The sequence below is a fragment of the Martes martes genome, assembly GCF_963455335.1.
Source record: "Martes martes genome assembly, chromosome: 10".
NCBI classification, from domain to species: domain Eukaryota; kingdom Metazoa; phylum Chordata; class Mammalia; order Carnivora; family Mustelidae; genus Martes; species Martes martes.
Genome location: NC_137898.1, coordinates 10,452,219 through 10,477,935, shown reverse-complemented (window position 1 = coordinate 10,477,935; position 25,717 = coordinate 10,452,219). Strand labels below are relative to the sequence as shown.

General features: G+C 53.8%; 2 protein-coding genes across 2 annotated transcripts in view; one reads left to right on the top strand and one right to left on the bottom strand.

Annotated features, from left to right (window-relative positions):
* The window catches only part of TMEM132A (transmembrane protein 132A), a 12,391-nt gene extending 8,882 nt beyond the window's left edge, over positions 1–3,509 (top strand). The window contains exons 8-11 of the mRNA XM_080815191.1: positions 68–270; positions 978–1,257; positions 1,630–1,821; positions 2,236–3,509. Coding sequence (XP_080671317.1) covers positions 68–270; positions 978–1,257; positions 1,630–1,821; positions 2,236–3,267 — 1,707 coding nt within the window. The 3' untranslated portion in view covers positions 3,268–3,509. The remainder of the gene's footprint in view (positions 1–67; positions 271–977; positions 1,258–1,629; positions 1,822–2,235) is intronic.
* SLC15A3 (solute carrier family 15 member 3) lies at positions 3,430–25,717 on the bottom strand (the record flags this gene model as incomplete). Its single annotated transcript, XM_080817889.1, is given in 10 exon segments — positions 3,430–3,713; positions 4,138–4,293; positions 5,629–5,787; positions 7,433–7,601; positions 8,305–8,415; positions 9,843–9,990; positions 12,040–12,329; positions 15,487–16,002; positions 16,004–16,046; positions 25,680–25,717. Coding segments are annotated over 10 exon segments (1,785 nt in total). The 3' UTR covers positions 3,430–3,558.

The following is a 25,717-nucleotide window of genomic DNA, read 5'->3' as shown; positions in this document are numbered from 1 at the left end:
TTCAGCCCGGCCCCTCGTGGCGAAGCCCTGTCTTCCAAGGCTTAGCCCAGCTCCCGCCCTCCTGTAGGTGTCGGAGACCTGTGATGCTGTGTTTGTGTCTGGCAAGGAGAGCCGGGGCGCCCGTGGGGTGCGGGTGGACTTCTGGTGGCGCCGACTGAGGGCCTCGCTGCGGCTGACAGTGTGGGCCCCGTTGCTGCCCCTGCGTGTGGAGCTGAGCGACACCACCCTGGAGCAGGTCCGAGGCTGGAGGGTCCCCGGCGCAGCTGAAGGGTGAGTGGAGGCCTTGGTGAAGTCGCTCTGGGACCCGAGAGATGGTGCAGGGAACACGGCCAGCGGCTCAACCTGGGGTCTAAAAAACCAGCCCCGTTGTTTCTGGTTCCTCCTACCCACCTGCCTGTCACCAGCTGGCCTCTGGCCACTTTGTGGTCTCGGGCCTCCACACTCCCTCTCCCCCTTCTCCGAAGTCCAGATCATTTCCTAATTACTGGGTCGCCTGATTCACCTTGTTTGTGGTCTGCCCACCCGCCTTCACTCTCCTCCCTGAGAATGTAAGACCTTCAAGGTGAGGGGTTTTGTCTATTCTGTTCACTGCTGGGTCCTCAAAGCCTAAGATGGCACCTGGCTCAGTAAATATCGAGGGGGTCCCACCAGAGCCCAATGGTGAGGCGGTCTCAGGAATCTGAGCCAGGCCTTCCCAAGGTCTCCCAGCTCAGAGATGGTCTCTCCACCTCCCCGGGAGACAGGAATTCAGATTAGGAGCAAGAGGAGGGCAGCTTGATGGACAGGCAGAGGCTCCAATTAGGAACAGGGCTGCGGCGGGGCACCCGCACATAGAGGGACAGTAGAGGGGCAGCTGTGCACGTCCCTTAGGAGCTGCTTGTCTCCAGAGGGCGGGACTTTCCGTGGTTGGGGCGGAGCCTGAGCCGACGGCCCGCCCCCGGGTTTGTCTGTTCCCTACCCCCACCCCCCACCCCCAGGGTACCGGAACCCGAGGCTGCTGGGGTGGCCGAGGAGGCCGAACGGCGAGCCCGTGGCTGCCGCCTGCAGTACCAGCGGGCCAGCGTGCGCTTCCTTGTCCCCTTCGCGGCCCACCCGCTGGACGGTGGGCGCCGCCTCACCCACCTGCTTGGCCCCGACTGGCTGCTGGACGTGTCCCACCTCGTGGCGCCGCACGCACGTGTACAGGACCCACGCATAGCCTCGCTGGAGGGCGGCCGCATCCTGGTGGGCCGGGAGCCTGGCGTCACCTCCATTGAGGTGAGTAGAGCCCCCCACCCCCAAGGCCCCCAGAATGTTCATGGGCAGGTATGAAGAATGTCAGAATGAGCCCAGGGTGTACCGGAGCAGGTATGAACCCAGTGGGATTGGGGATTGGGTGAGAATAAGATGGCCCGCGTAATGGGGGACACCCTCAAAGCATGAAGGGCTGGGGTTTGATATGAGGGGGCCAGGACTTGAGAGAGGAGGGAAGTGTTCGGGAGGCGTGGGATCGGGTCCTGGTATGTATTGGTCGTATGGAGGGCAAAGGGTGGGGAAACGCAGAGTGTGCAGAGGGTGGGGCTCAGAGGGGAGGGGCTGTCTGTGTACTTCCTTGGCCCCCCACAACTTGTAGCTCCCTCTCACCCTCAGGTGCGTTCCCCACTGTCTGACTCCATTCTGGGAGAGCAGGCATTGGCTGTGACGGATGACAAGGTCTCGGTGTTGGAGCTGCGGGTGCAGCCGGTCATGGGCATCTCACTGGCCCTGAGCCGGGGCACTGCCCACCCCGGGGAGGTCACGGCCACATGCTGGGCACAGTCAGCCTTTCCCGCCCCAAAGCAGGTGACAGCCAGGGGTCAGGGGGATGAGGTCAACATCTCCAGGTGGGGGCTGATGACAGGGGTATGGGAGGCACCTGGACCCCTCACCTTAGGGTTTTCAGAATGAGCATTGACTGCCCCGTGAGGTAGTGAGCTCTCTGTGGATAGAGGTGATCAAGCAGTGGCTGGCTGGAGTGTGGCAGTGGGAGGTTGGTTAGATGGCTCTGAGGACCCTCCCGATGACTCAGACCCCAGGGCTGAGTGGCAGACAGGTGATTGACACACGTCCCCTCTCTCCCTGTGTTTTGTCCATCTGCCCGTGTCTGTTTTCTCTCTGATCTCTCCTCCTCCGTGTGGCCTGTCTCTGTGGGAGTGGTCTCTGTGTGCATGCGTGCGTGCCCTTGCGTGTCTCTGCCTGTGTCTGTGTGCCCCACAGGAGGTGGCCCTCTCCCTCTGGCTGTCCTTCTCTGATCACACCCTGGCCCCCGCTGAGCTCTACGACCACCATGACCTGGGACTGTCTGTCTCAGCCGAGGAGCCCGGTGCCGTCCTGCCAGCCGAGGAGCGGGGTGCCCAGCTTGGGGTGGTGGTGAGTGGGGCAGGGGCCGAGGGCCTGCCTCTGCACGTGGCTCTGCACCCGCCCGAGCCCTGCCGTCGGGGCCGCCACCGAGTCCCCCTGGCCTCTGGCACTGCCTGGCTGGGGCTGCCCCCTGCTCCTACTCCGGCCCCTGCCCTCCCATCCAGCCCTGCCCGGAGCTCACCAGACACAGAGGCCAGCATGGGAGGGAAACGATGGGAGGCGGGTGGTATTGGGGGCAACGGGGGTGTGAGGGGCAAGTTTGAGCGGGTGGAGGAGGAGGCTGGGAAGGAGGCAGAGGCTGGAGAGGAGGAGGAGGAGGAGATGGTCCCCGCCCCTCAGCGGGTCACCGACCTAGAGCTGGGCATGTACGCTCTGCTGGGCATCTTCTGTCTGGCCATCCTCATCTTCCTGGTCAACGGTGTGGTCTTCGTGCTGCGCTACCAGCGCAAGGAGCCTCCTGACGGTGCCACCGACCCTGCCTCCCCACAGCCCCACAATTGGGTCTGGCTGGGCACTGACCAGGAGGAACTGAGCCGCCAGCTGGACCGCCAGTCCCCCGGCCTGCCCAAGGGGGAGGGGGGCTGCCCCTGCGAGACTGGGGCAGGAGGGGAAGCCTTGACCGTGGCCCAGGCCCCTCCTGAGGGCACCACCAGCTCCTCAAGCACCCTGGCCCGGAAGGAAGCCGGGGGGCGGCGGAAGCGCGTAGAGTTCGTGACGTTTGCAACAGCCCCTCCAGCCCAGCCATCTGAGGAGCCTGTAGGGGCCCCTGCTGTGCAGTCCATCCTGGTGGCGGGCGAGGAGGACATCCGCTGGGTATGTGAGGACATGGGACTGAAGGACCCCGAGGAGCTGCGCAGCTACATGGAGAGGATCCGGGGCAGCTCCTGACCCCTCCCCAGCCTGCCTGGCCCGGCCCCACCGGCCGCCAGCCCAGGCAGCCTCCCGCGCACCCTCTGGTGCTTGCGGATCCAAGTCCCCCGTCCTGATCTCTCCAAAGGATGCCCACCCAGGTCCCCTTTGCCCTGCCCCACCCCCGTCATGGACCATGCTCGTGAGGAAGGGCTTATGCCCCTTATTTATGAACCATTTCATCCTAACGTTGGGTACAGAATAAACTCAAGGAACCGCCACCGGGCCTGGACTGTCTGTGTCCTGGGGAGAGAAGGGCGGGGAGGGTGTTCAGCCCCTGTCCCTGCCGGGACAGCTTTGGGAAGTTGGGGCCTGAGCTACCCTCTCGTAGCGGCCGGCGATCCACATAAACAGGAGGGCCGTGGCGGCCTGGATGCCGGCCAGCAGGAAGAAGTACAGGTCCATCCGGCAATTGTTGATGTTCCCTGGGGAAAGGAGGGGTTGGCATTTGGGTCAGGCAGGGCTCCCCCGGGACTGGCGGCTGAAGCCGTGTGGGGAGTGGGTGGACAGACAGCCCTCTCGTCCTGTGCTGCCTGCAAGTCCCCATCAGATGTTCTTTGAGGGGTTTAAAACACAAAGACCCCAGAGAAAGGTGACCCTTCAGCCAGAACGACAGACTTCCAGAAGCAGGAAGGAGCCTTGGAGGTCTGTCGAGTACACGATTTCCTTTTTGACAGTTAGGGAAACTGAGGCCCAAGGCAGGGACACCACATGGGCGACTGGCCAAGTTGGGGCTAGAACCCAGTTCTTCTGAGTCCACGCTGCTATTTCACTGGGCCTGGGGTCAAAGCACTTAGTTGCCACCTCCTTTCCAAGCCTCCCACCCCCCGGGGAGGGCCCCACACTCACCAAAGTCCCTAGGGCAATAAAGCCAGCCCCCGGGCAGGGACAGCAGTGCCACGAGGCTGGAGCCCAACAGCGAGCCCACTCCCGACAGGCAGAAGAAGATGCCCATGATGGCACCCTGCATGGAGCGTGGAGCCTCCGAGTACGCAAACTCCAGGCCTGCAGAGGGACGGGGGGCGGGGGAGACCTGAGAGGTTGCTAGAGGAGCAGAGATGGGGCCCACCCAGCCTCCATCCTGGCCTCCCCGGCATGACTGCCCGCCACGAGGCTAGGATGACCTCCGTACCCCTGTGCCCCCTTGCCTCTGCCCTGCTCATCTAGTCCCCTGCCCGAACACCTCCGCCTGGATGCCCTCCCCCACTGCTCTGTCGCCCTCCTCCTCGATCTCCCATTTCAGGGACAGCACCTCTCTCTCCCCTACCCTCTCCACCCTCCTTCAACATCATCACCAAATCCTTTTGATTTAACCTGAGAAACTTCATGTCGGCCCCCCTCTCTGTTCCCTCTGCCCCAGACCAAAGCGCTGCCCCAGTCATTTACCGTCCAGCCCCTGCAAATGCCTCTTAAACCATCCCCCTGCTTCCTGTCTTCCTCCTCACACAGCCAGATGGGTCTGTCTAAAAAAAAACTCTAATGGGATCGGGATCCTTTCCCTGCCAAAGTCCCCTTGGGGGCGGAGGGGGGTGCTGTTGTTGCCCTCGGGAGAGACTTCAGCATCCATCCAGGTTTGGCCCTGTCCCTCCCCAGCCCCCGCACACTCCCCACAAGGCTTAGCTCTCCGCATCTGCTGTTTCCCCTGCCTGCGAACATCCTTCCTGCTACCAGCTGAGATCTGCCCTCCCTGCCCACCTGCCTGCTCCCCACCTCGTCCCGGGGACTCTCCCTACACCCTGGAGTTACCGCTACAGCTCTCCCCTGGGTTTACCGTCTTCGTGACCGTTCCCCACCCAGTTCTGAGTGAGTCCCACAAGAGCCTAGCCCTGGGCCTCCAGCTGAGTAGCTCCTGCTGCTTGGCTGAGCAAAGAGCCCACCTCCACCCCACAGCTCTGGCTCACAGCCCGGCGGGGGCCGCAAACGTCCTGCGTTATTACAGCACAGTGACCCACAACAGAGATGAAGTTAGGGAGGATGGAAGGACTCCCTCCGCCCAGGGGCCTCGGAAAGGGCTTTACGGAGGAGTTGGCATTTAGGCTCAGCAGTGATGGGGAAAGAGGGGTTCACTTTGGGCCTGAGGCACAGACACGGGGGATGAAGAACACAGCACCAGGGACGATGTGGGAAGTTGGTAGGGAATGTCTTAACCACCTGCAAACCTCCAGTGCCTATTCTATTGCCTGGCACAAAGCAGGAGCTTAGTGAGTCTCCCCTGGGTGAAAACCTGGCCTTCTCCACCCCCGTGAACTCCAGAAGCTGGGCCCATGAGACCTCCGACTTCGAGGCAGCACCAGGCAGAGCCCGTCATTGGCGCGAGAGCAGGGGAGGGGGCCGGGGTACCTGGGATACTGGCAAAAATCTCACTGATCCCGATGAGCAGGTACTGAGGGATCTGCCACCAGATGGACAGCGGAGCTGCGTAGTACACATCCTTCCCGATCTGCTGGGACACCGTCTGGTTGCGATGGATATACTGTAAGCGCTCCATCTCCAGGCCTCCTTGGGTGGAAGGGGGTGGGGGGTGGGGAATATAAATAACCAGGCCCAGCATCGGAAGCTTAGCCCAGGGCAGAGCTTGTCTCGTGGCTGGTATTCACTAGGTCACCAGGGACCGAGTGGCAGGAAAGGAAAAGCACACGGGCCTGGGGGCAGGGTGCAGGTCCAAGATTTGAGCTTCAACTCTTCGACTTTTGCCTTGACTGCTAAGAAGCTCAGAATGCAGTTTTGCACTCATAAACAGGAACAGCTTGTGTTAATTGAGAGCCTGTCACGTGCTGGGCATTTACTATGCATTCTTGCAAATGAAGAAAGACAATTCTAGGCTAAGCAACCAGCCCAGGGTCACCCAAGCTGATGAGGAGTTGGCGCTGGCTTTGATGTCAGAGTCAGCATCTAATTTCACAGCTAGCCCCATTTCCCTGATACCACGGGGAATCCAGAAGGGTTTTTAACCTGGTTCTCAAGCTTATTTTTACCTCCTTCCCCTTCGTTGCTTAGGAGACAGCTGTGCTGTCGTGGCATGAACACTGGATGTGGTGGGAGGTGACACAGGTTCCAGTCCTGAGCCCTGACACTGGTTAGCTATGTGACCGTGGGCAAACCACTTAAACTCCCTGAGACCCAGTGCTCTTATGCAAAAAGCAGGAATAAAAATCCCAGGATATGGGGGGCCTGGGTGGCTCAGTCGTTAAGCTTTTTCCTTCAGCTCAGGTCATGATCCCGGGGTCCCGGGTCAAGCCTCGATCGGGTTCCCTGCTCAGCAGGAGGCCTGCTTCTCCCTCTCCCACTCCCCCTGCTTGTGTTTTCTCTTTCACTGTCTCTTTCTGCCAAATAAATAAACAAAATCTTAAAAAAAAAAAAAAAATCCCAGGATTGCTATGGGGATGAACTAGGACGAATTGCATTAAAGCACGGGCTGAAAAAGAACCCAGGTAGGTTTTCGTCCTTGCAACACAATCCTGGTTTTCGAGCTTTGATTCCCCTGGCTCCTCATAATCCAGGCACAGTGCTGAGTGTCTCACAGACTTCGCCTTTTTTTAATCTGCACAGCACTCCTGCTAGACTACATTCCATGAGGCAGAACTCGGGTCCTGCTCTGGGGCTGAGCGAATTACTATCCCCATTGCAAAGATGGGGCTCAAAGACGCTTAGTAACCTCGGGATCGGTTGCAGAGTGAAAGGGACGGAGGTTTGTGCAGTAGCATGAAAGGCTTTGTTACCGGGACCCCTTTGTCATAAATGGCTTCAAATCATTTTGAACCAGAAGAAGGAAGAGAATAAATAATAAATTCTTTTTTTTTTAAAGTTCTGAGTGTCTGAAAATTTCTCCAACACATTGATTGGGTGCCATGTGCATTATTCATAGCAATGAATGAAAAAAACAAACAAACAAACCTGTCTTCAGGGAGCTTCCATGCCACTGGGGAAAATCTTTTTGCATCTCTTGGCCTGAGTTCCCTCATCTGACGAGCGGAGATGGGACTAGAGGAGGAAGGTCCCCCTCAGCTCACACCCCCTGGGAAGCCAAGACTGAAACCCATGGTGGGAGGGTGTACATGGCCCAGGCCCACGGTTCACGGTTCCAGCACCAGCCCAAAGCGGAGCCAGCCTCCCTGCCCACGTCCCTCCACTAAGGCCCACACACCTGCCACAAGGACAGAGGCAAAGCCGAAGAACATCCCCAGGGCCATCTTCTGCAGGGCCGAGGGAAGCAGCTTACACCGCAGCAGTAAAGGGTCCAGCAAGTGGTCCTTCACAGGCACCAGGATGAGCACCACCACGACGTTGGCCAGGAGGAGCCAGGCTTCTGGGATCTGGGTAAGAGGGGGCCAAGCAAGACGGGCTAGCAGCACAGAAGGAGCTCTGGACAGGAGCGGGGAGCGCTGGCCTCCTGGGTGATCCAGGGTCAGCCCTTTCCCCTCTCTGGAATGCACCTTCCTCCGCTGGGTAAGTTGGGGATGGGATTACATCAGAGGATGGCAAATCGGTTCCTCTGGCTTCTATCAGTGGGTAATGGCTGCCTGGAACATTCTTGGGCTCTGCATGAAAACATGTCGAGATGGACTAGTGATGTCTGCCCTGGGCAAGGAATGAAGGTATAGTGGCAAATGTCACACCCTCAGCTCTGAGGGTCTTTGATCTTATGAGCCTCTGACATGCCAAGGAACTGGTTTGGAAAGTTCTGGTGAAAGACAGACATCTGGGCATCCAGGCGTCCCAGAGAGTGAGGGAAGTCAAGGTGAAATTGAGGGACCCGAGTGCACCTTGAAGGCGCTGAGGGCTGCCTCAGAGCAGCAGTGGGTGGGAGCAAAGCTGGCCCCGAATTCTCTGGAACAGCTGAGCATCTTGGCAGGATGCCTGGACTGGGGCACAAGTTTATCCATCCTCCAGGTGCTTCTCCTGTTCCCTGAGGACCCCCTGCACCTGGGCGTGGAAACAGTTTCATTGCCTTCTGTTTACAGAGGAGACACCCAGCACCACCTGCCGTGGGGGCTGAACCCCCGCCTGGCCTCTTACCTTATAGCCGCTGTGCTGAGCTCTCAGAGCCTCGGAGCTGTTGGCAGGGTTGTCTGGGAAAATGTTCGGGATGCGGAGGTGAAGACCCTGCAGTACGTACGTGGACTGCATCTGCCAAGAGGGACGGAGCCGTGGCTGGAACAGAGCTGGCCGCCTCCCCCTCAGCCCGGGAGTCGGCCAGCTCCTCCATGGGCGTTCTTCAAAAGGAGCACAGGGCCCCCGGACAGCTGTCCTCTCTCCCAGCCTCAGGGGATGTGACCCCCCCGCCCCCCACCGTTCTCCTTCCTCCTCAGGAGCCAGGCCGGGTCAGGGAGCTTCCTTCACTCTGCTTCTAGGCCCATGAGCCCCGTGTGCAGCCTTAGCCCAAAGCCTGGGCACAGCTGGCCTGACTCACATTTGGTGTCTCCAGGGCCTGACACAGAGGAGGTGTGGAGAAATGTCTGTTGACGTGGGGAACAGAACGACATGGCTGTCCCCACGGGGAGCTCTCACTTGGCCGCTGAGGCCAAGCTGCATCCCACAGGCTGACACAGCACAAGCCCCGGGTAGGCCCTGGCCCACCATCATGGCTCTGGGCAGGCTCTAGGGGGCCCACTGCCACACTGGGCATCACCCTGTTAGCTGCTCTATTAAATTGGGGGACCGGGAGAATCCCCCCAGGAGGGCCTGGGGCAGGAGAGGGCACTCAGGGGGCTCAGGACAGCAGCTATCCCACCAACTGGTGTGTGAGGATGTCCGTATTCTGAGAATCAGCCGCGGACACATACACACACCCTCCTCATGTGCCTGTCCCCTCGCCTCTGTGTCACCCCAAGTAGCAGGCTGTCCCTACACAACCCCCATATTCGGTAAATGCAAAACGAGCTTCCTAGGAAGGGGGTATGGAAGGCAAAGACCTCGTCCTCTGGGGGCTAAAAGTTGGGGCTATAAAGCTGCTGCCCACCGCAACCCCCCCCAACCCCACGGCCCACCGCAATGCCCCCCCCCACCCCCGCCGCCCAGCACCACCAGCCTTCCCCTGAGGAGATGGCGGGAAGCAGAGACTCTCAGACAGGCTGGGTACCAGTCTCACCTGAGAAGTTCACCCTTCTAGAGACTTCCCCCCACAGTCTGGGGAGGGACATGGGATCGGTTTCAAAAGCTCTGCAGGCGGTTCTGAGACAAAGCCCGGGTGGGGGACTCAACCCACGGAGCTCACCCCTGACCGGCTACGTGGTGTTGGGCAACCCTGGGCCTCCATTGCCACGTCAGAGGATCTGACTGCTCTCAAGCTGGGGGGAGCCTCCGTGTCCCCCGTTTGGCACATGAGGCCCAGACAGACGGGGTGACATTCGGGGCACTGGGCCTCAAACCGGTCTCCAGAGTTCCTCATGCTATTCATTACCGGCATGGCTTTGTGCCAGGCCCTGCGTAGCCACAGGTCACGCTGTGACCCCCTGCCTCCTCTTCCGAAAGCTCTGGGCTTCTACGGTAAGAGCAGAGGCCTGTCAGGCGACCGGGGAGCCTGTGCCCCCGGAGCGAAAGACCCGGATGCTCACCTGGAAATACACCATCCAGTAAGGCACCAGGGTCACCATGACCGGCAAGAGCTTCACCAGCACCTGAAAGTTGGCCATGTCCTCTTGGGGGGAAGGGCCAGGCTGGGGAGACCTCTGGTTAGGCAGCGGTTGGGTGCCTTGAGGGTCTCTGTGGGGTGATGGGGGGCAGCAGATAAAATAGCAGCCATTACCACCCCCACGGCCACCGTTATCTTGCTCCTTCATCACCAGTGGTCACCTCTGAGATCACCCATCTCCTCCCTCCACCAGGAGCATCACCTTCTCAGTCATCACCATCATCACCATCCTCGCCATCATCGTCGTGAGTGAGGCGATCTCCCCCCAAAGCCAGCCTCCCGCCAACTGTTCATTACACTCCCTGTCACTGTGCTTACTGCCCCCTCCTTTCTCACACAGGTGGCTGGTCAAGACCCCTCCCTCCTGGAGCTGGAGCCCAGCGGTCTGGGGGAAGGAAGACCAGGGACTGTGGCGAGCGGAGTGTTGGGGGACTTTTGGCCTCAGTATCAGCGTCCCGTGGGAAGCAAGGAAGTCCCAATCCAAGCCTGACTCAGAGAGAGAGGGTGGCCCACATCTGACATACCCCAAAGCACCCCCATTTGCCATCACCAAGTCCATCCTCCTCAACAGGCAACATGACAGCCCTCTCCCTACGGACGGAGGCAGCGGAGGGGTAGGGGTGCAGGGGAAATGGTCAGGGAACAGGATAGATTAGCCACTGCTGCGACCTTGCCCCTTTGCCCTTTGTCTTGACAGGTTTCTAATCCCTTCTTGATCTAGAGCCTTGCCTCATCCTTTGAGATGCCAAAAAGGGCAACACCAGTGCAGTCATTTCTAAAGATGGCCACTATTAGCCTCTCCCCTCCCATGGTGGGATGCTACTCCTCCACCAACAGCCAGTTCGCTCCCCTGCCTGGAATCCAGGCTGGCCTTGTGGCTGACCCACAGAATGAGCAGAAGTGGTGGCTCAGGAACTCCAAGCCTGATATCAGACTCTAAGACCAATAGTTTCTGTCTCTTTCCCTTCGGAACGTTCACTCTTTGAAAGCTCCCTCTCTTACAACCCACCTTGAGGTGAGGAGCTCCAGCCACAGGTATGAGGCCACATGACGGGGGACGAGATGTGGACTACCAGCAACATAAGTGAGCCATCTTGGATGTTCTAACCCCTTTGGCCAGATGACGGCAGCGCCACCCGCTCCAGTGACATCACAAGAAGAAGAAGAACTGCCCGGCTGAGCCCAGTCGTCACGGAATTGTGACAGGTAAGAAAACACGGTTGCTTCAGCCACTGAAGCTACGCTTCGTTAAAATGAAACCCCACAGCCAAGCAGTGCGCCAGCTTGGACAAACATGTCCTGCCCCTTTTCCATCTAGATCCTACTGACAGGCTCCGTAACCGGTTCCAGGGTCTAGACACAGGTTTGCTTAGCATAAGTCATCAATTACCTTTAGGAAGGACAGGGGCTGAAGCAAGCCAGTGTGCCTGTGAGAGGCTGTTCAGAACCTTCCTCCCCGGGTTGCCGGCTAACTCAGGGGAAGCAAGTTTGGCTGATTTCTCTTTTTTTCCCCAAAGAATTTATTTATTTATTTGATAGAGATCACAAGTAGACAGAGAGGCAGGCAGAGAGAGAGGAGGAGGAAGCAGACTCCCTGCTGAGCAGAGAGCCAGATGCGGGACTCCATCCCAGGACCCTGGGATCATGATCTTAGCCCAAGGTAGACGCTGAACCTACTGAACCACACAGGTGCCCTCTTAGACTTTCTTACACTTAATACCAGTGTGGCATTGGATTACTTATATTATATCCCAACAGCCTTCTCTGGTACCATCGTCTCCATCGCCAGCCAGCCCTAATGCCTTCGTCAGTCACCGCCGACTTAGCTTCACCGAGGCTGCTAGCAAACACCTCCACCTCGATCATCACCGTCAAGACAACGAACAGCCTCCCACTTTCTACAGTGAGCCCATCAGCCGCACCACCGCTGCCGCCACCTTGACCTCGGTCACCATCCTCAGTCACCCGTGCCGCTCCGGCCCCCGGCACAGCAGGCCGTCATAGAGGACTACCCCGGGAGCTGACCCTGAACGTCCTTCCAACTGGCCCATCCCTCCCCGGGAGAAGCACAGCACATGTCCATGCTCCTTGGCCCCCTTCCCCAAGAGCCGCCTTCTTACCTGACAGAGTGTTGGGGCCACAGCCGGGGACAGCAGCTTTGGAGAGCGAGTTTAAGCATAGAGGACACTTGGCTGCCTGTGGGGGGCTTGGTGACGAAGATGGGGGTGGCAAAGAGGAAGATGAAGAAGGCCAGGCCCACGCAGCCCACGGGGATGCTGTAACCCAGCAGGAAGCTGACGTTCTGTTGGATAAAAGCCACCACCAGCAGCGAGAGCACAGCACCCACGTTGATACTCCAGTAAAGCCAGTTGAAGAAGCGACGGCTGGCATGGCGACCAAGATCCATCACCTGCAGGGCAGGGGTGAGAGTAAGGGAGGACCGGGGGCACCCTGCCACGAGGTACTGCACCCCCTCTCCCACAGAGGCACTTTCCTGGTCCCTGATCACTAAATAGACACTAAACAAATATTGGTTGATAGAATGAATTAGCCTTTCCCTTGGGAGTCACTTGTTAATGATCAAGATAGTTTGGCACAGCTGTTTTTTCATGCCCATGGAACACCGTGCTTTTTTTAATTTTCACCAAGAAGTGCACACAACAGATGTCTTTGATGTCACTTTGTTCATTTCTGGTTGGTTTATTCCTTTGTCTTCGACTGAATGGCCTACAGTATGCATCACCTTTATAATCGGAAGAAAGCCAATGAAGATCAGGTCTATTTCACATTATTAAATGTGGTGAACAGTTAAAAGTCTAATTGAGAATTTCCTCTGCAATTTGGAAATGCTGAGTTTTCTCCCGTGACCCATCGGCCCAGCCCCTCCCCTTCTCTTGCTCCTTCTGATACAGACCCAGTCAAGCAAGGTTGGCCTATCGGGGAAAGCAGAGGTGGTCTCGGACACAGCCCCAGGAGCGGGTTCTGGCCTGACAAAAAAAGAAATTAGACCCCCCCAGCAAGGGCAGACAGACTGAAAATCTTTACCCAGTATTTGGATCAATCTGCAACAGTCAAGCCCCAGGCCCCCTTTCGGTCTGCTGGTTCGGGTCAGTGGCGCTGGCTGATCCTACTTCTCCCAGACCCTGGTCCCAGTTTCTGCCCCAGCATGTCTGGGGTTGGGCCCAGGCATCTGCATTTCTAAAAAGCAGCGAAGACTAGAGGTCCATTTTCAAGGTGATTCTGTACTCTTACATCTGTCACCTTTTCAACAAACCACCGCATCTCGAAATCCACTGGTTTTCCTTTCTGTTAAGCTTGACATTCTGTGATTGTGTTGGGGAAAAGGTAAGTATTTTTTTTTTTTGGCCTTTGTAGAGGTAAAATTATAGTCTATACAGAAGCATACTCTAAGAGATTCTGAGGGCTCCTCTAGGCATTAGAGGGAGAAGACCATGTCCACATGAGAATTTTTGCTGTTGACTTTCAAACAGAAAATTGAATAAGCCCCGTTATGTGCAGGCACTTCCATTTATTAATTGGATGTAAATTAATATGACAATTGCAGCTCTAAGAGGGAAGACCAGGCAGCGCATTCAGGATATAAATGAGCTCTCCCAAAATGAGCACTTTGTCAAGAATGATGGATGGCCCTTTCTGAAATCAGCAAGTGTGTTAAAAACACTGCTCCTGGGTATGGCTGTCTGCCAGATGGTGCCAACCTTTCCCACCCACACACCCTCCATCTAACTGCCCTCCTGAATTCTGCAGCAGTTCCTCACTGCTTTGGGGTACCCGCTCCTTCTATCCCCACCCACTCTCCACTGCAGCCAGAGACTTTTTTTTTTTTAAATAAGTGTTAGCTCTTCTTCTTTTTTTTTTTTTAATTTTATTTATTTATTTGACAGACAGAGATCACAAGTAGGCAGAGAGGCAGGCAGAGAGGAGGAAGCAGGCTCCCTGCCAAGCAGACAGCCCGATGGGGGCTCGATCCCAGGACCTGAGCCGAAGGCAGAGGCTTTAACCCACTGAGCCACCCAGGTGCCCCATCCAGAGACATTTTTAAAGAACTCAAATCCAGTGATGTCCACCCCTGCCTGGAATCATTTCAGTGTTTCCAACTTGTCCTATGGGTCAGGCTCAGACTCCCTAGGGCAGCCTAGGGCACCTGGGGGTGTAGTGCACATCAGTGAAAGAGTAGAATGAAGGGAAGAAGAGAGATTCCTTTTGGCAGAGGTTGAGGGTCTCCTAGTCCGAAGGAAGGTCAACAGTAGCCAAGGAATGGAAAGGGTGCCCAGGGGGCACCAAGTCCCCCATCATCAAAGGAACCCCAATAGCCTGGATGAGTAAGTCCTTGGCAAGGACAATGGAAACTGGATAGGATGCAATGATTCTTTTCAAATATCCCCTTTATGATGGGGGATAAATGCAATTAAAGAACATCTGAACAAGAGAGGCAATAAGGGAGAAGTACAGTAAGTCCTGTGGCCTGGTCACACTGTTGTGACAGCCTTGTCCTGTTTCTTGTTTTAGCTGACTCCTAGTCTTTTCAAAGGGCTGTAATCATATTCTGTACTCAGTACTGCCTGGCCTAAAACAACCCTATGTGGTTGTTTTAATCATATTACATATTACTTAAACTTATTGTCTAATATCCCACTGAGTGAAGCTATCAAAATATAGCCATATCAGGGGTGCCTGGGTGGCTCAGTGGGTTGAGCCTCTGCCTTGGGCTCAGATCATGATCTCAGGGTCCTGGGGTTGAGCCCAGCATCGGCCTTTCTGCACATAAGGGAACCTGCTCCCCCGCCCCCCATAAGCCTGCCTCTCTGCCTACTTGTGATCTCTCTGTCAAATAAATAAATAAAATCTTTTTAAAAATTTTTTTTCTAGAAAAGAAAAAAATATATACCATTTCGCTAGGCACTTACTCATTCATTTGGTAGATATTTATTGAATTTCTCCTGTGTGCCGCGTTCTGTCCAAAAGCAGAGAGAAAGGCCTCAGAGGCTGAGATATTTGCCCAAGTGCTCATGGCTAGTGAGGGGCAGAGCTGGGATCTGAACCAGTCTATGGGACCCCACCTCTGGCTCTGCTGCTTAGGAAGGAGCTTACTCCTTCCCTAGCCCCAGGATTCCCTAGGACACATAAAGATGGGGCTCCTGGAGGGACCTGAAGTCCAGCTACCCTTCCCACCCCTTGACCTGCTCCCTATGTGACCTTGGACGGGTTGATTCATATACTGAAACCTCAGCGTCCTCATCTGTAAAGAGGGCATAACAACACCACCTTCCTCCTGGGTAGTTAAGAGGATTAAAGGAGTTGAAACATTGAAAGCAGCGCATGGTCCAAGAAAGCAACAACAACGGTTATTACCATCGCGGCCATCGTTATTGTTGTTAGACTTAGCGCCCCCTCTTCTTTCCAGTAAGGAAACCGGGAACAGAGGAGGGGGGAAGTGGTTTGTCTGAGGTCGCTGCTGGCTCTCGGTCTCAGCTCCAGGAACCGCGCAGGCCCTGCGCCCTCCCTGGACCTCGCCGGGGGCGCGGGGCGGCCCGCCCGCCACTCACCTGGTCCGCCCCGAAGGAGGTGAGGTTGCTCCTGATGGAGCTGGCGGCGAGGGCGAGCAGCAGCAGCCCGGAGTAGAGGGTGGGCGCGCAGTACGGGGCGGGCGAGATGCGCGTGCAGTCGGGCGACGGGCAGGCGGGCCCCAGCGGCGACACGGGCATCTCCCCGCAGAAGGAGCGGCGGCCGTCGACGAAGGCGGTGGCGGGCAGCAGGCTGGAGGCGACCAGGTAGAGCAGCAGGCTGAGCGTGATGGCGCGCGAGCGGCCCAGATACGCGTCGGCCAGCCAGCCGCCCACGGGCGCCAGCAGGTAGGACGCGCCCAGGAAGACGAGCGCGGCGCGGGACGCCTGCTGGCCGTCCCAGTTGAAGCTGGCGCCGTTGAGGTAGAGCACCAGGTTGGCCGAGACGCCGAAGAAGGCGGCGCGCTCCAGCGTCTCCACCAGCAGCACCGCGGCCGCCGCCGTCCGCCGCCACCGTCGGGGCGCCCGCGGCCTGCGCGCCACCAGCGGCCGGCGCTCCTCCCGGGCTCCCCGCGCGGCCATCCTCCGCCTGCGGCCTTGCCCTGCGGCCCCGCGCCCTCGGACCCGCCGCCCTCCTTTCTCAACCCTTGTGCCTCCCCACTCCCCTCTCTGCCTTCCCGTCCCCTCTGCCTGTCTTTCTCTCCCCCTCCGGCCTCAGTGGCCACCCAGCCTCTACCTCCCCGGCCCTAACCCTCGGCTCTGTCCTCGCTCCTCCACCCACCCTGACTCTTCCGACCCCCCACCCTTTCTCCCCCTCCTCTCAACACCGCTGCCCTCGCTGCCGACCCTTCTTCGCCCCGCCTCTCTGCCCCTCCCCCTCCTTTCCTGTTGCTCTCCGCGGTCGCCCCGGCTTAAGGGTCGCCCCTTACCCCTGTGACACCTGGCCTACACTCTGGGGAGGGGACCCTCCCACAGGGCTCACTCTGCCCTCACCGCCGCCTCCTGGCCCCTCCACTGCCTCTCCTGCCTCTCCTGCCTCCGGGGCCTCCTCTCCTCCCTGGCCCCCTCTGGCTCTCTGTCCCGCTCAGCCTCTGTCCAGCTTTCTGCGTCTTGGGAAATTCTGGCCTCTTCTCGGTTCCCCTTTCTGTGGCTGGGCTGTGTCACATGGTGCCGTGGGGTGCACAGGAGAAATGAAAGCCTGGGTCACAGGGTCCCTGTCTGCCCAGCTTTCTAAAAACCTCCCTTCTTCCCCAGCCTACTCTTCCTACCCCCGCCTCTGGAGCCTGAGGAATTGTTTCCATCTTTCACTTTCATTTCGTCCCTCCATCCCACTTTGGCTGCATCTTCTTCCAATCACAGTGCAAAGCAACAGCAACAGAACTGGAAATGCCATTTGCATTTTTTTGTTTCTTTGGTTCCCCCCTCCCCATCCCCACCCACTTTACAGATGCAGCAACGGAGGCCCAGAGAGCCCGTAGGAAGGGAGGGTGGGGATGACTGTTCTGGGGGTAAACCCCTGCTGGGGCTCTTGAGTGATGGGGAAGCTCTCCGAACGCAATTCAGATTGTGTAACTGCTATTGGGAGGAAGGAAGTGGGGTCACCTTGAGGAAGCATGTTGGCATCATAGAGGGCCACAAGTGAGTTGAGATTGGGAAGGGTCAGCCCTCAGACTTCATCTAAACGGGGCTCAGCACTCCCTCCCGGGAGCCCTGCAGTGCGTGCCTCGTGCCTCTGCCTTCTGCCCTCCTCCAACCTCAGGACAGCCCCATAGCCACTCAAGTCTGGCCCCAGGCCCCTTGGTTCTCTTCCCCTGACTACTGAGCTCTGTCCTCTCCCAGAACTGCTCTTCCTCCGGATCTCTGCATGGCTGGCCTCTTCTCTTTACTCAGATTTCGGCTGAAATGTCTCCTCTTCATAGAGACCTTCCTGGTGGTCCTAAGTAGCTGCCTGCTGGATCCCCAGCACTCTCCATCTGTCACTCTGTCTTGTGTTCGTGTCTTCAGGGCGTACAATACTCACCCAGTTACGGGTTTATTGTCTTCCCTGATAGAATATATATTCCACGGAGTCAAGGACTTTGTCTTTTTTTGTTCTTTTTTAAAGAATTACTCTTTTTTAGGGGCGCCTGGTGGCTCAGTGGGTTAAGCATCTGCCTTGGGTTCAGGTCACGATCCTGATGTCCTGGGATCGAGTCCTGCATCAGGCTCTCTGCTCAGTGGTGAGTCCGCTTCTCCCTCTCCCTCTGTGATCTCTCTTGCTCTTGCTTGCCCTCAAATAAATAAATAAAATCTCAAAAAAAAAATTATGTGTTTTAGGGCAGTTTTAGGTTTACAACCAAATTGAGAGGGAGGTACAGAGATCGTCATACACCCCCTATCCCACTGTTCCCCACTGGTAACATCACTCACCAGAAGGGTACATTGTTTACCGAGAATGAGCTGACACTGACGCATGATAATCACCCTAAGTCTATCGTTTACCTTAGGGTTCACTCTTGGTGTTGTACATCCTGTGAACAACTGTATGACGACACGTACCCATCATTATAATGTCAATAGAGTATATTTACACTGCCTTAGACATCCTCTGTGCTCCTCTTCCTTAGGTGCCCACTCCCTACCCCCACTGAATTTACCATCTTCATTTTTGCCCCTTTTCCGGAATGTCATGACATAGCTGGGATCGTGCAGTGGGGGGCCTTTACAGCTCGCCTTCTTTCATTTAGTAACACACACTTAAGAATCCTCCATGTCTTTCCTTGGCTTCAGACCTCATTTCTTTTGAATAATTGTCTGGATGGACCACAGTGGATCCATTCAGCTACTGAAGAACATCTTGGACACTTCCAAGTTTTGGCAATTACAAATAAAGCTGCTCTCCGCTTCCTCGGGCAGATTTTTTTGTATGGCTGTAATCTTGCAACTCCTTTGGGTAAATACCAAAGAGCATGATTGCTGGGTTATAAGGTAAGAGTATATTTCGTTCATAAGAAACTGCCAAACTGTTATCCAAAGTGACTGTACCATTTTGCATTCTCCCCAGCAATGAATGAGAGTTCCTGGTGCTCCATATTCTTGCTGGCCTTTGCTGTGGTCGGTGCTCTAGATGTTGGCCATTTTAAGAAGTATGGCGTGGTCTCTTACTGATGACAGGCTTTTTTGTATTAAAATGAGATAGGGGCGTCTGGCTGGCTCAGTGGGTTAAGCCTCTGCCTTCGGCTCAGGTCATGATCAGCAGGAAGCCTGCTTCCCCCCCCACCCCCCCGCCCCTGCCTGCCTCTCTGCCTACTTGTGATCTCTGTCTGTCAAATAAATAAATAAATAATCTTAAAGAAAAAATTAAAAAATCAAAATGAGATCACCGAGGCCCGTGGCTGGCATATCATAAGAGCTCAGGAAATGTCTGCACCTTAATTAGCTGACAAAGAAAACAAGCGTTTAGAGATTGCTTCCTATGTGCTGTGTGCTGTTCAAGGGGCTGGGGATACAATAGGGAACGAAAAGGACACAAACCTCTGCCCTGTGGCAGTGAGGTCCCAGTGCTTAGGGAGATAGACAAGGAACAGAGGAAGGGAGGGGAATAAAACAGAACAGAAGGTGCATTTCATGTCACATATAATAAAGGCTATAATGAAAAGTCAAGTTGGAATGAGACATGGAGACAACAATGGAGGCTTTTTATTTTTATTTATTTATTTATTTTAAAGATTTTATTTGCTTTTTAAGATTTTACTTATATATTTGTCAGAGAGAGAGAGTGAGAATGAGTGCAGGGGTGGGGAAGGGGCAGAGGGAGGAGGACAAGCAGGCTCCCTGCTGAGCAACAAGTCCACTGCAGGACTCGATCCCAAGACCCCGGGATCGTGACCTGAGATGAAGGCAGAGGCTTAACGGACTGAGCCACCCAGGCGCGCCTAAATTAAGGATCTTGAGAAGAGGCACTTATCCTGGATTATCCCAGTGGGCTTTAAATGACATCTACAAGTGTCCTCATAAGAGCAAAGCAGAGGGAGAGAGCACAGAGCCGCCCAGAGGAGAAGGTGCTGGGAAGACAGAGGCTGAGCGCAGATGTTGCAGCCGCAAATCCAGGAATGCCAAGGAACTTGGGCTGCCATAAGACATGTGGGGGCAAGGGGTAGACTTTGGGAAGGTCTCTGCAGTGAGTTTGTCCCTACTGATATCTTGATGTCAGGCTTCTGGCCTCCTGAATTGTCACCTGTCACCAGATTTGTGGTATTTTGTTAATAACAGCCCTGGGAAACGAATGGGAAGGTATACATCATCAGTGAGTGTGTTTCAACATTGAACGTTCTGATGCCACATTCAAAAGGCCATAGGAGAATTTATGAAAGAGGTCGCTGATGTTGGATGAGAGTGAACTCATTTGCAGATCACACGCAGCTGAAAAAGTTCACCCAAACAAAAACAAACCAAACAAACAAACAAAAACTTTGGCCATTAGACTCCAGACACCAGAAGATGTCCACAGGGCAAGGGACAGTTGTGAATGTCAGGGTCTATTTATGGTTCACCCGGCCCCACATGGAAAGGGTCAAGATGACATGGCTTAGTGGTAGAAGGACGGAAAAAAAAAAAAACCTTGGGGATTTCATCAACAGATTCAGGATGAGTCAACATTGTTTGGGCCACCTGAGGTCACAACAGAACAGCAGTTGTCAATGTGATGAGAGTATAATGATTTGTTTTCATTTCCTACATTTCCAGAGTTGATCCAATGTAGTTCTAAGGTTTTGTTATGCAAAGATCAAATTTGGTTTTGGGGGGTATCCTTCTGCTCGACTCCAGGTTGGGTTCAACAGAGCATTGTGTCCAGCGGGTACCACACTTGAAAGTCCAATGAGGAGCAAACAGAGGAAGGAAAGATCTTGAAATCCTGCCTACGGGAGAGAAGAGACAATTGGCAGCATGTCCCTTTTGCCAAATGTCCACAGGCTGCCCCTCTAAGGGGGCTTTTTTATTTTTTGTTTTTAAAGATTTATTTATTTGAGAGAGAGAGAGAGCCAGCAGGGGGAAGGGCAGAGGGAGAGGGAGAGAATCTCAAGCAGACTCTGCACTGAGCACAGAGCCTGACTCGGGGCTCGATCCCACAACCCAGGACCCGGACCTGAGCTGACACCAAGAGTCAGATGCTCCACCGACTATGCTACCCAGCTGCCCCACGAAGAAGGATTCTGTGTCTCAGGCTGCACTTCAGAGAAGAGCTAGGGTTTCAGGGTGCGTGAGGTTTGGTTTCTGAGCCCCACGGCCCTTCGCACGGAACCAGCAGTTTTCAAAGTCAAGTCCATGGGCACCCTACGGGTCCCCGAGACCATTTCTGGGTTCTAGGAGGTCAGAACTATTTTCGTACTAATCTGAAGACACCGTTTGCCTTTTCCATGACCTCATTTGCCTGGTACAAAAGCCGTAATGGGTAAAGCTGCAGTGGCATAAGATTGTCCTAGAAGCCACTGAATTCTTCAACCCTCTGCTCAGAGTACAAGCAGGGGGAAAAACATCTAGTTTTACTTAAGAATGGCCTCCACGAAGCAGTTAAAATCATTAACATTATTAGAGCACAACCCTTGTGAGCCCAGTTTTTTGGGATTCGGTGTAACAGGATGAGACCGGCCAGAGCGCTCTTCCGCTGAGTCCCCTGGCCACTGTCACCACCGAGCAGAATTCTGCTGCTGCTCTCTGGTTTGCCAGCAGGCTAGCTGGGCGGGTTTGTGGGTCCCCCCCCCCATGGAACACCATCTTTACTCAAAAAACTATGGTTATTGAGAATTTGGCAGATAATTTTTTGAAACCGAGCAAAGGAAACCTGTTATTTCCAAGGAAGCACAAGACAGTATTTGCTGCCAGTGATGAAATTGGAGATTTTAAGTGAAAATTTGAATTTTAAAAAAGCTCTTATCTGCTCTGGACAGCTTCCCAGGACTTAAAAGTTTTCTGATGAGCTCACCGATGATATTAGTGAATGTGATTGTTTTGATACCATATAATGAAATATGTCAACCTTTGGAAGATCCACGTAACTTTTTCAAGCCAGGATGTTCCAGAATGACCGACGCATGTTATTACAGAAACACGCGTGGATAAAAGACCCATTCAAAGTGTAAGATAAGCCAATGGATTTTAATTTAACAGTGGATTAAAATTCACCGATACAGTTTCAGATCTCATACTGCAACTAACCTTTAGAAAACACCACTTGTCAAATTTTGTTGCAGTATCAGAGAATATCTGAAATTACCTAAAAGGGGTATGAAAATATTCCTCCTTTCCCCAATTGCATATTATGAGGCCAGATTTTTTTCTGTATACTTTGACCAAAACAACACCTCTCAACAGATTGAAGAAGCTGATATGTGAATCCAAGCATCTTCTAGAAAGCCAGACATTGAAGAGATTTAAAAATATGTAAAACCATGCTCCTCTTCCCAATAATTTTTTCGGTTCGGAATATATAGTGATTTTTCAATAAGTTATTTACATTGACATATGGTGAGTTCGTTGTTGCTATTTTTATTTTTATTTATTTATTTTTTGATATTTTATTTATTTAGTTCAGAGAGACACAGATAGCAAGAAGTGGGGATGGTGCTCAGGGAGTCAGGAAGAGGAGAAGCAGGTTCCCGTGGAGCAGGGAGCCTGACTCAGCGCTTAATCCCAGGCTCCTGGGATCATGACCTGAGCTGAAGGCAGATGCTTAACCAACTCAGCTGCCCAGGTGCCCCAACTGTTGCTATTTTCAAATGAATTAAATAAATGTTTAAAGTTTATCAGTTTAACTTCCAATATGATAAGTATCAATAGGTACAAGCCTTTGGGCCCTTGATAATTTTTAAGAATAAAGGAGGCTTGAGACCGACAAGGTTGAGAACGGCTGCTCTCTGTGTGCTGAAAGGGGGGAGACACGCCCCACAGAGATTTAGGCTGTTGCTGTATTGGGGAAGATTTTAGGTATCCAAAGGTCTGGGGCATGCTGAGACACTGCCTCTATGGCGAAAACCCAGACTTCGCGGCTTGCCTCCTCTCCCACCAAGAAGAGGGCACAGTACGCAGTGGGCCTGTTTAGAATTTGGAGCATAGACTATCCTTAGCAATTCTGCTCTGACCCATTGATCATGTGACTTGAGGGGCTGCCGGGGAGCTGCCATTGACGGAGGAGGAAAACCTCAGGCCTGGTTCACAAATGGAACAGCGGAGTAGGCAGTTCCTAACCAGAAATGGAAGTCCTCCAGGGGTGGGAGAGCAGGGCAGAGATGTGAAAGTACCTTGGGTCATCTGCTGCCTGTGGAAGAAAGAGGGGCTGAAGACAAGTTTGTGCATGACCCCCTGGGTGGGGCCTGGAGACCAAAAGCATGCAATGCTCTGTGTCTTATGTTAATGCCCAGCAGAGAAGGTCTGCCCATGGGAGGCTCCAGCAAGTGGGGGGACAGGACGCCAGCTTCTCTCTCCCTCAGCCGTGGTGCAGCAGGAGGCAGGAATGGGGGCTGTTGTCTGGGGCAGAACATTCTGAGAACCATCTCCTAAGTCTGATATCTAATACTACCTGCTAGAGTGGGGCCAACCCAATGGTGTGCCCTTTTGCTGACTGTCCTTCTTCTCCTCTGTCACCCCTCTGTGTTCCTCTCTGTTCCCCGGGATCGCATTCCCTAGTGACCCACCTGCAAGCAAGGTTCTTCTGAGAGGGGCAAGCCGACCCCCTATTTACACGCCCTCCTAGTACTCGGGACTCAGCTCCACCCCTTTTCTTGTCTAATTTACTTATTTGTTATGTCTGTTGTTTATGGTGTGACCAAGGACAGCAACATTTGTCTGTTTTGTTCAGTGCTATGTCCCTGGCACCTAGAACACATGACATCTGTGTTGAATGAGTGACCAAGTGACGACAGTTAATGTATGTACATTTAGGCACTGGATGTTTGGACCGTGGAAGAAAATGCTGGACCTCAGGAAAGACAAGTTGCTGGCTGTGGCTACAGTGGGGAGTTTCAGGACTCCAGAGACAGGAGTTGTGCTTGACTCGAGCTGGGGCAGGGCTGGTCCAAGATTCAGAGCCCCATACAGCCAGAGCCCTCCTGCCAGAGAGGCCACGGTTCAGCCAAAGTATTCATGCTGAAGGCTGAACTGCCTGTGGTTAAGAGTTCAGGGTCTTGGGGTGGACAGACCTGAGTTTGGAGCCTAACTCTACTCCACGTCTTAGCTGTGGGATCTCGAGCAAACCGCGTCTCTAACTTCAGTTTCCTCATCTGCATGGACGTGTTAGGAAAAACACCTGTTTCCCTGCACTGCTTTGAGAATCAGGGCAGACTCCACTCGAAGCATGGGTCGTAATAGGGTGCACTCACTAGGGTCAGTCAGCAGGAGGCATTCCCCTGTGCCATATGGAGCAGGGGGATGCAGGTCTAGGGCTCCCCTTCCTTCTAGCCAGAGAGGCAGACTTACGTCCCTCAATAATGTTGCATGTTCCACTTTGCTGGGCCAAGGTCAGGAGAGAGACACAGTCTGGATGAAAGATGCTTGGGCTGTCCACAGCATGGGGGAGCACTAGGTGTCCTTGCAAATTGAATTCAAAAGGGCTTGGCTCCTGGGCACCTGGCTAGCTCGGTAGTCAGAGTATGTGACTCTTGATCTTGGGGTTATAAGTTCAAGTCCCATGTTGGGCCCAGAGTTTACTTAAAAAAAAAAATCTTTAAAAAAATGTCTTGGCTCTAAGAGTTATAAATAAAAATGAGCTTATTAAGGGGCACCTGAGTGGCTCAGTCATTAAACATCCAACTCTTGATTTCACTCAGGCCGTGAACTCAAGTTCATGAGATTGAGCCCCACATTGGGCTCCATGCAGGGCGTGGAACCTGCTTAAGACTTTGAGTCTCTCCCCCTGCCCTGCCCCAGTCACCCCCTTCTCAGAAAAATAATAAGAGCTCATTGAGTTGGGTACCCAGCAGGGTGTGTCTTACTCTTCCTGCTCAGAGCATCACGTCCATGAAACACGGGTGACTGAGGGGTGTCACATCAGTTCCCAGGGACGCTCCCCCCACGCTGTCCTGCCTCGACTTACCCTGTGCCCTCTGCCGGGAAACCTACCATCATTCTGTTTGTCCTTCATTTCTTTTCCTTTCCTGTCCTGACTTCTTACGATATTATTTTTTTCTTAAGATTTTATTTATTTGCCAGAGAGAGAGAGAGACAGGTAGAGGGAGAAGCAGGCTCCCCACAGAGCAGAGAGCCCAATGTGGGACTCGATCTCAGGACCCTGAGATCATGACCTGAGCTGAAGGCAGAGGCTTAACCCACTGAGCCACCCAGGCGCCCAACCATTTCTTGATCCATTCATTCATAGAAGGACATTCAAGTTGTTTCTGTATCTTGGCTTTGGTAAATAATGCTCAAAGACTATGGAGCTGCATTACCTTTTTGAGTTAGTGCTTTCCTTTTCTTCAGAAAAATACCCCAAAGTGGAATTGCTGAGTAGTATGGTACTTCTATTTTTAATTATTTGAGGAAACTCCATACTGTTTTCCATAGTGGCTGCACCAATTTCCATTCCCAGCAAAAGCATACAAGGATTCCCTTTTCTCTACATCCTCTACATCCTTTGTCTACATCCTTTGTCCTTTTGATAATGGCCATTTTGACAGGTGGTAGATAATACCCCATTGTGATTTTAATTTGAATCTCCCTGATGATGTTGGGCATCTTTTCATGTGCCTGTTGGCCGTTCAAGCGTCTTCTTCAGAAAAATGTGTTTTCAAATCCTCTGCCCATTTTTAAATCAGATTTATTTTATTTTATTTGCTATTGAGTTGTATGAGTTCTTTACATATTATGGATATTAACCCCTCATCAGATATATGATTTGCAAATCTGTTCTCCCTTTCTGTAGATTGTTCAATCTCATTCTTGGAACATACTTCAAGTCGACTGTTTTTGTAGCACTTTGAGAGGGTGTTCCATTGTCTTCCAGCTTCTATCTAATATGAAAAAGTCAGCTGTAAGTCTACTTTGCAGTTCCTCTTTCCCGGGAGTAGCAACCTTGTTTCCACAAGTGACTGGTGTAGATCAATTCACTGATTGATGTGTGTATGAAAACATTTTTATTCTTTTTTTTATTATTCCCCCCCAACTTTTATTGAGAGAGATTTCTTTTTATTTAACAGGCAGGGTTGGGGAAGCTTCTGGGATCTGAGGACTATATATTTCATCAGTTCTGGATTTGACCTACTCACCTTGTTCCATCCTCTATGTCTCTTAACTTCTGCTTCAT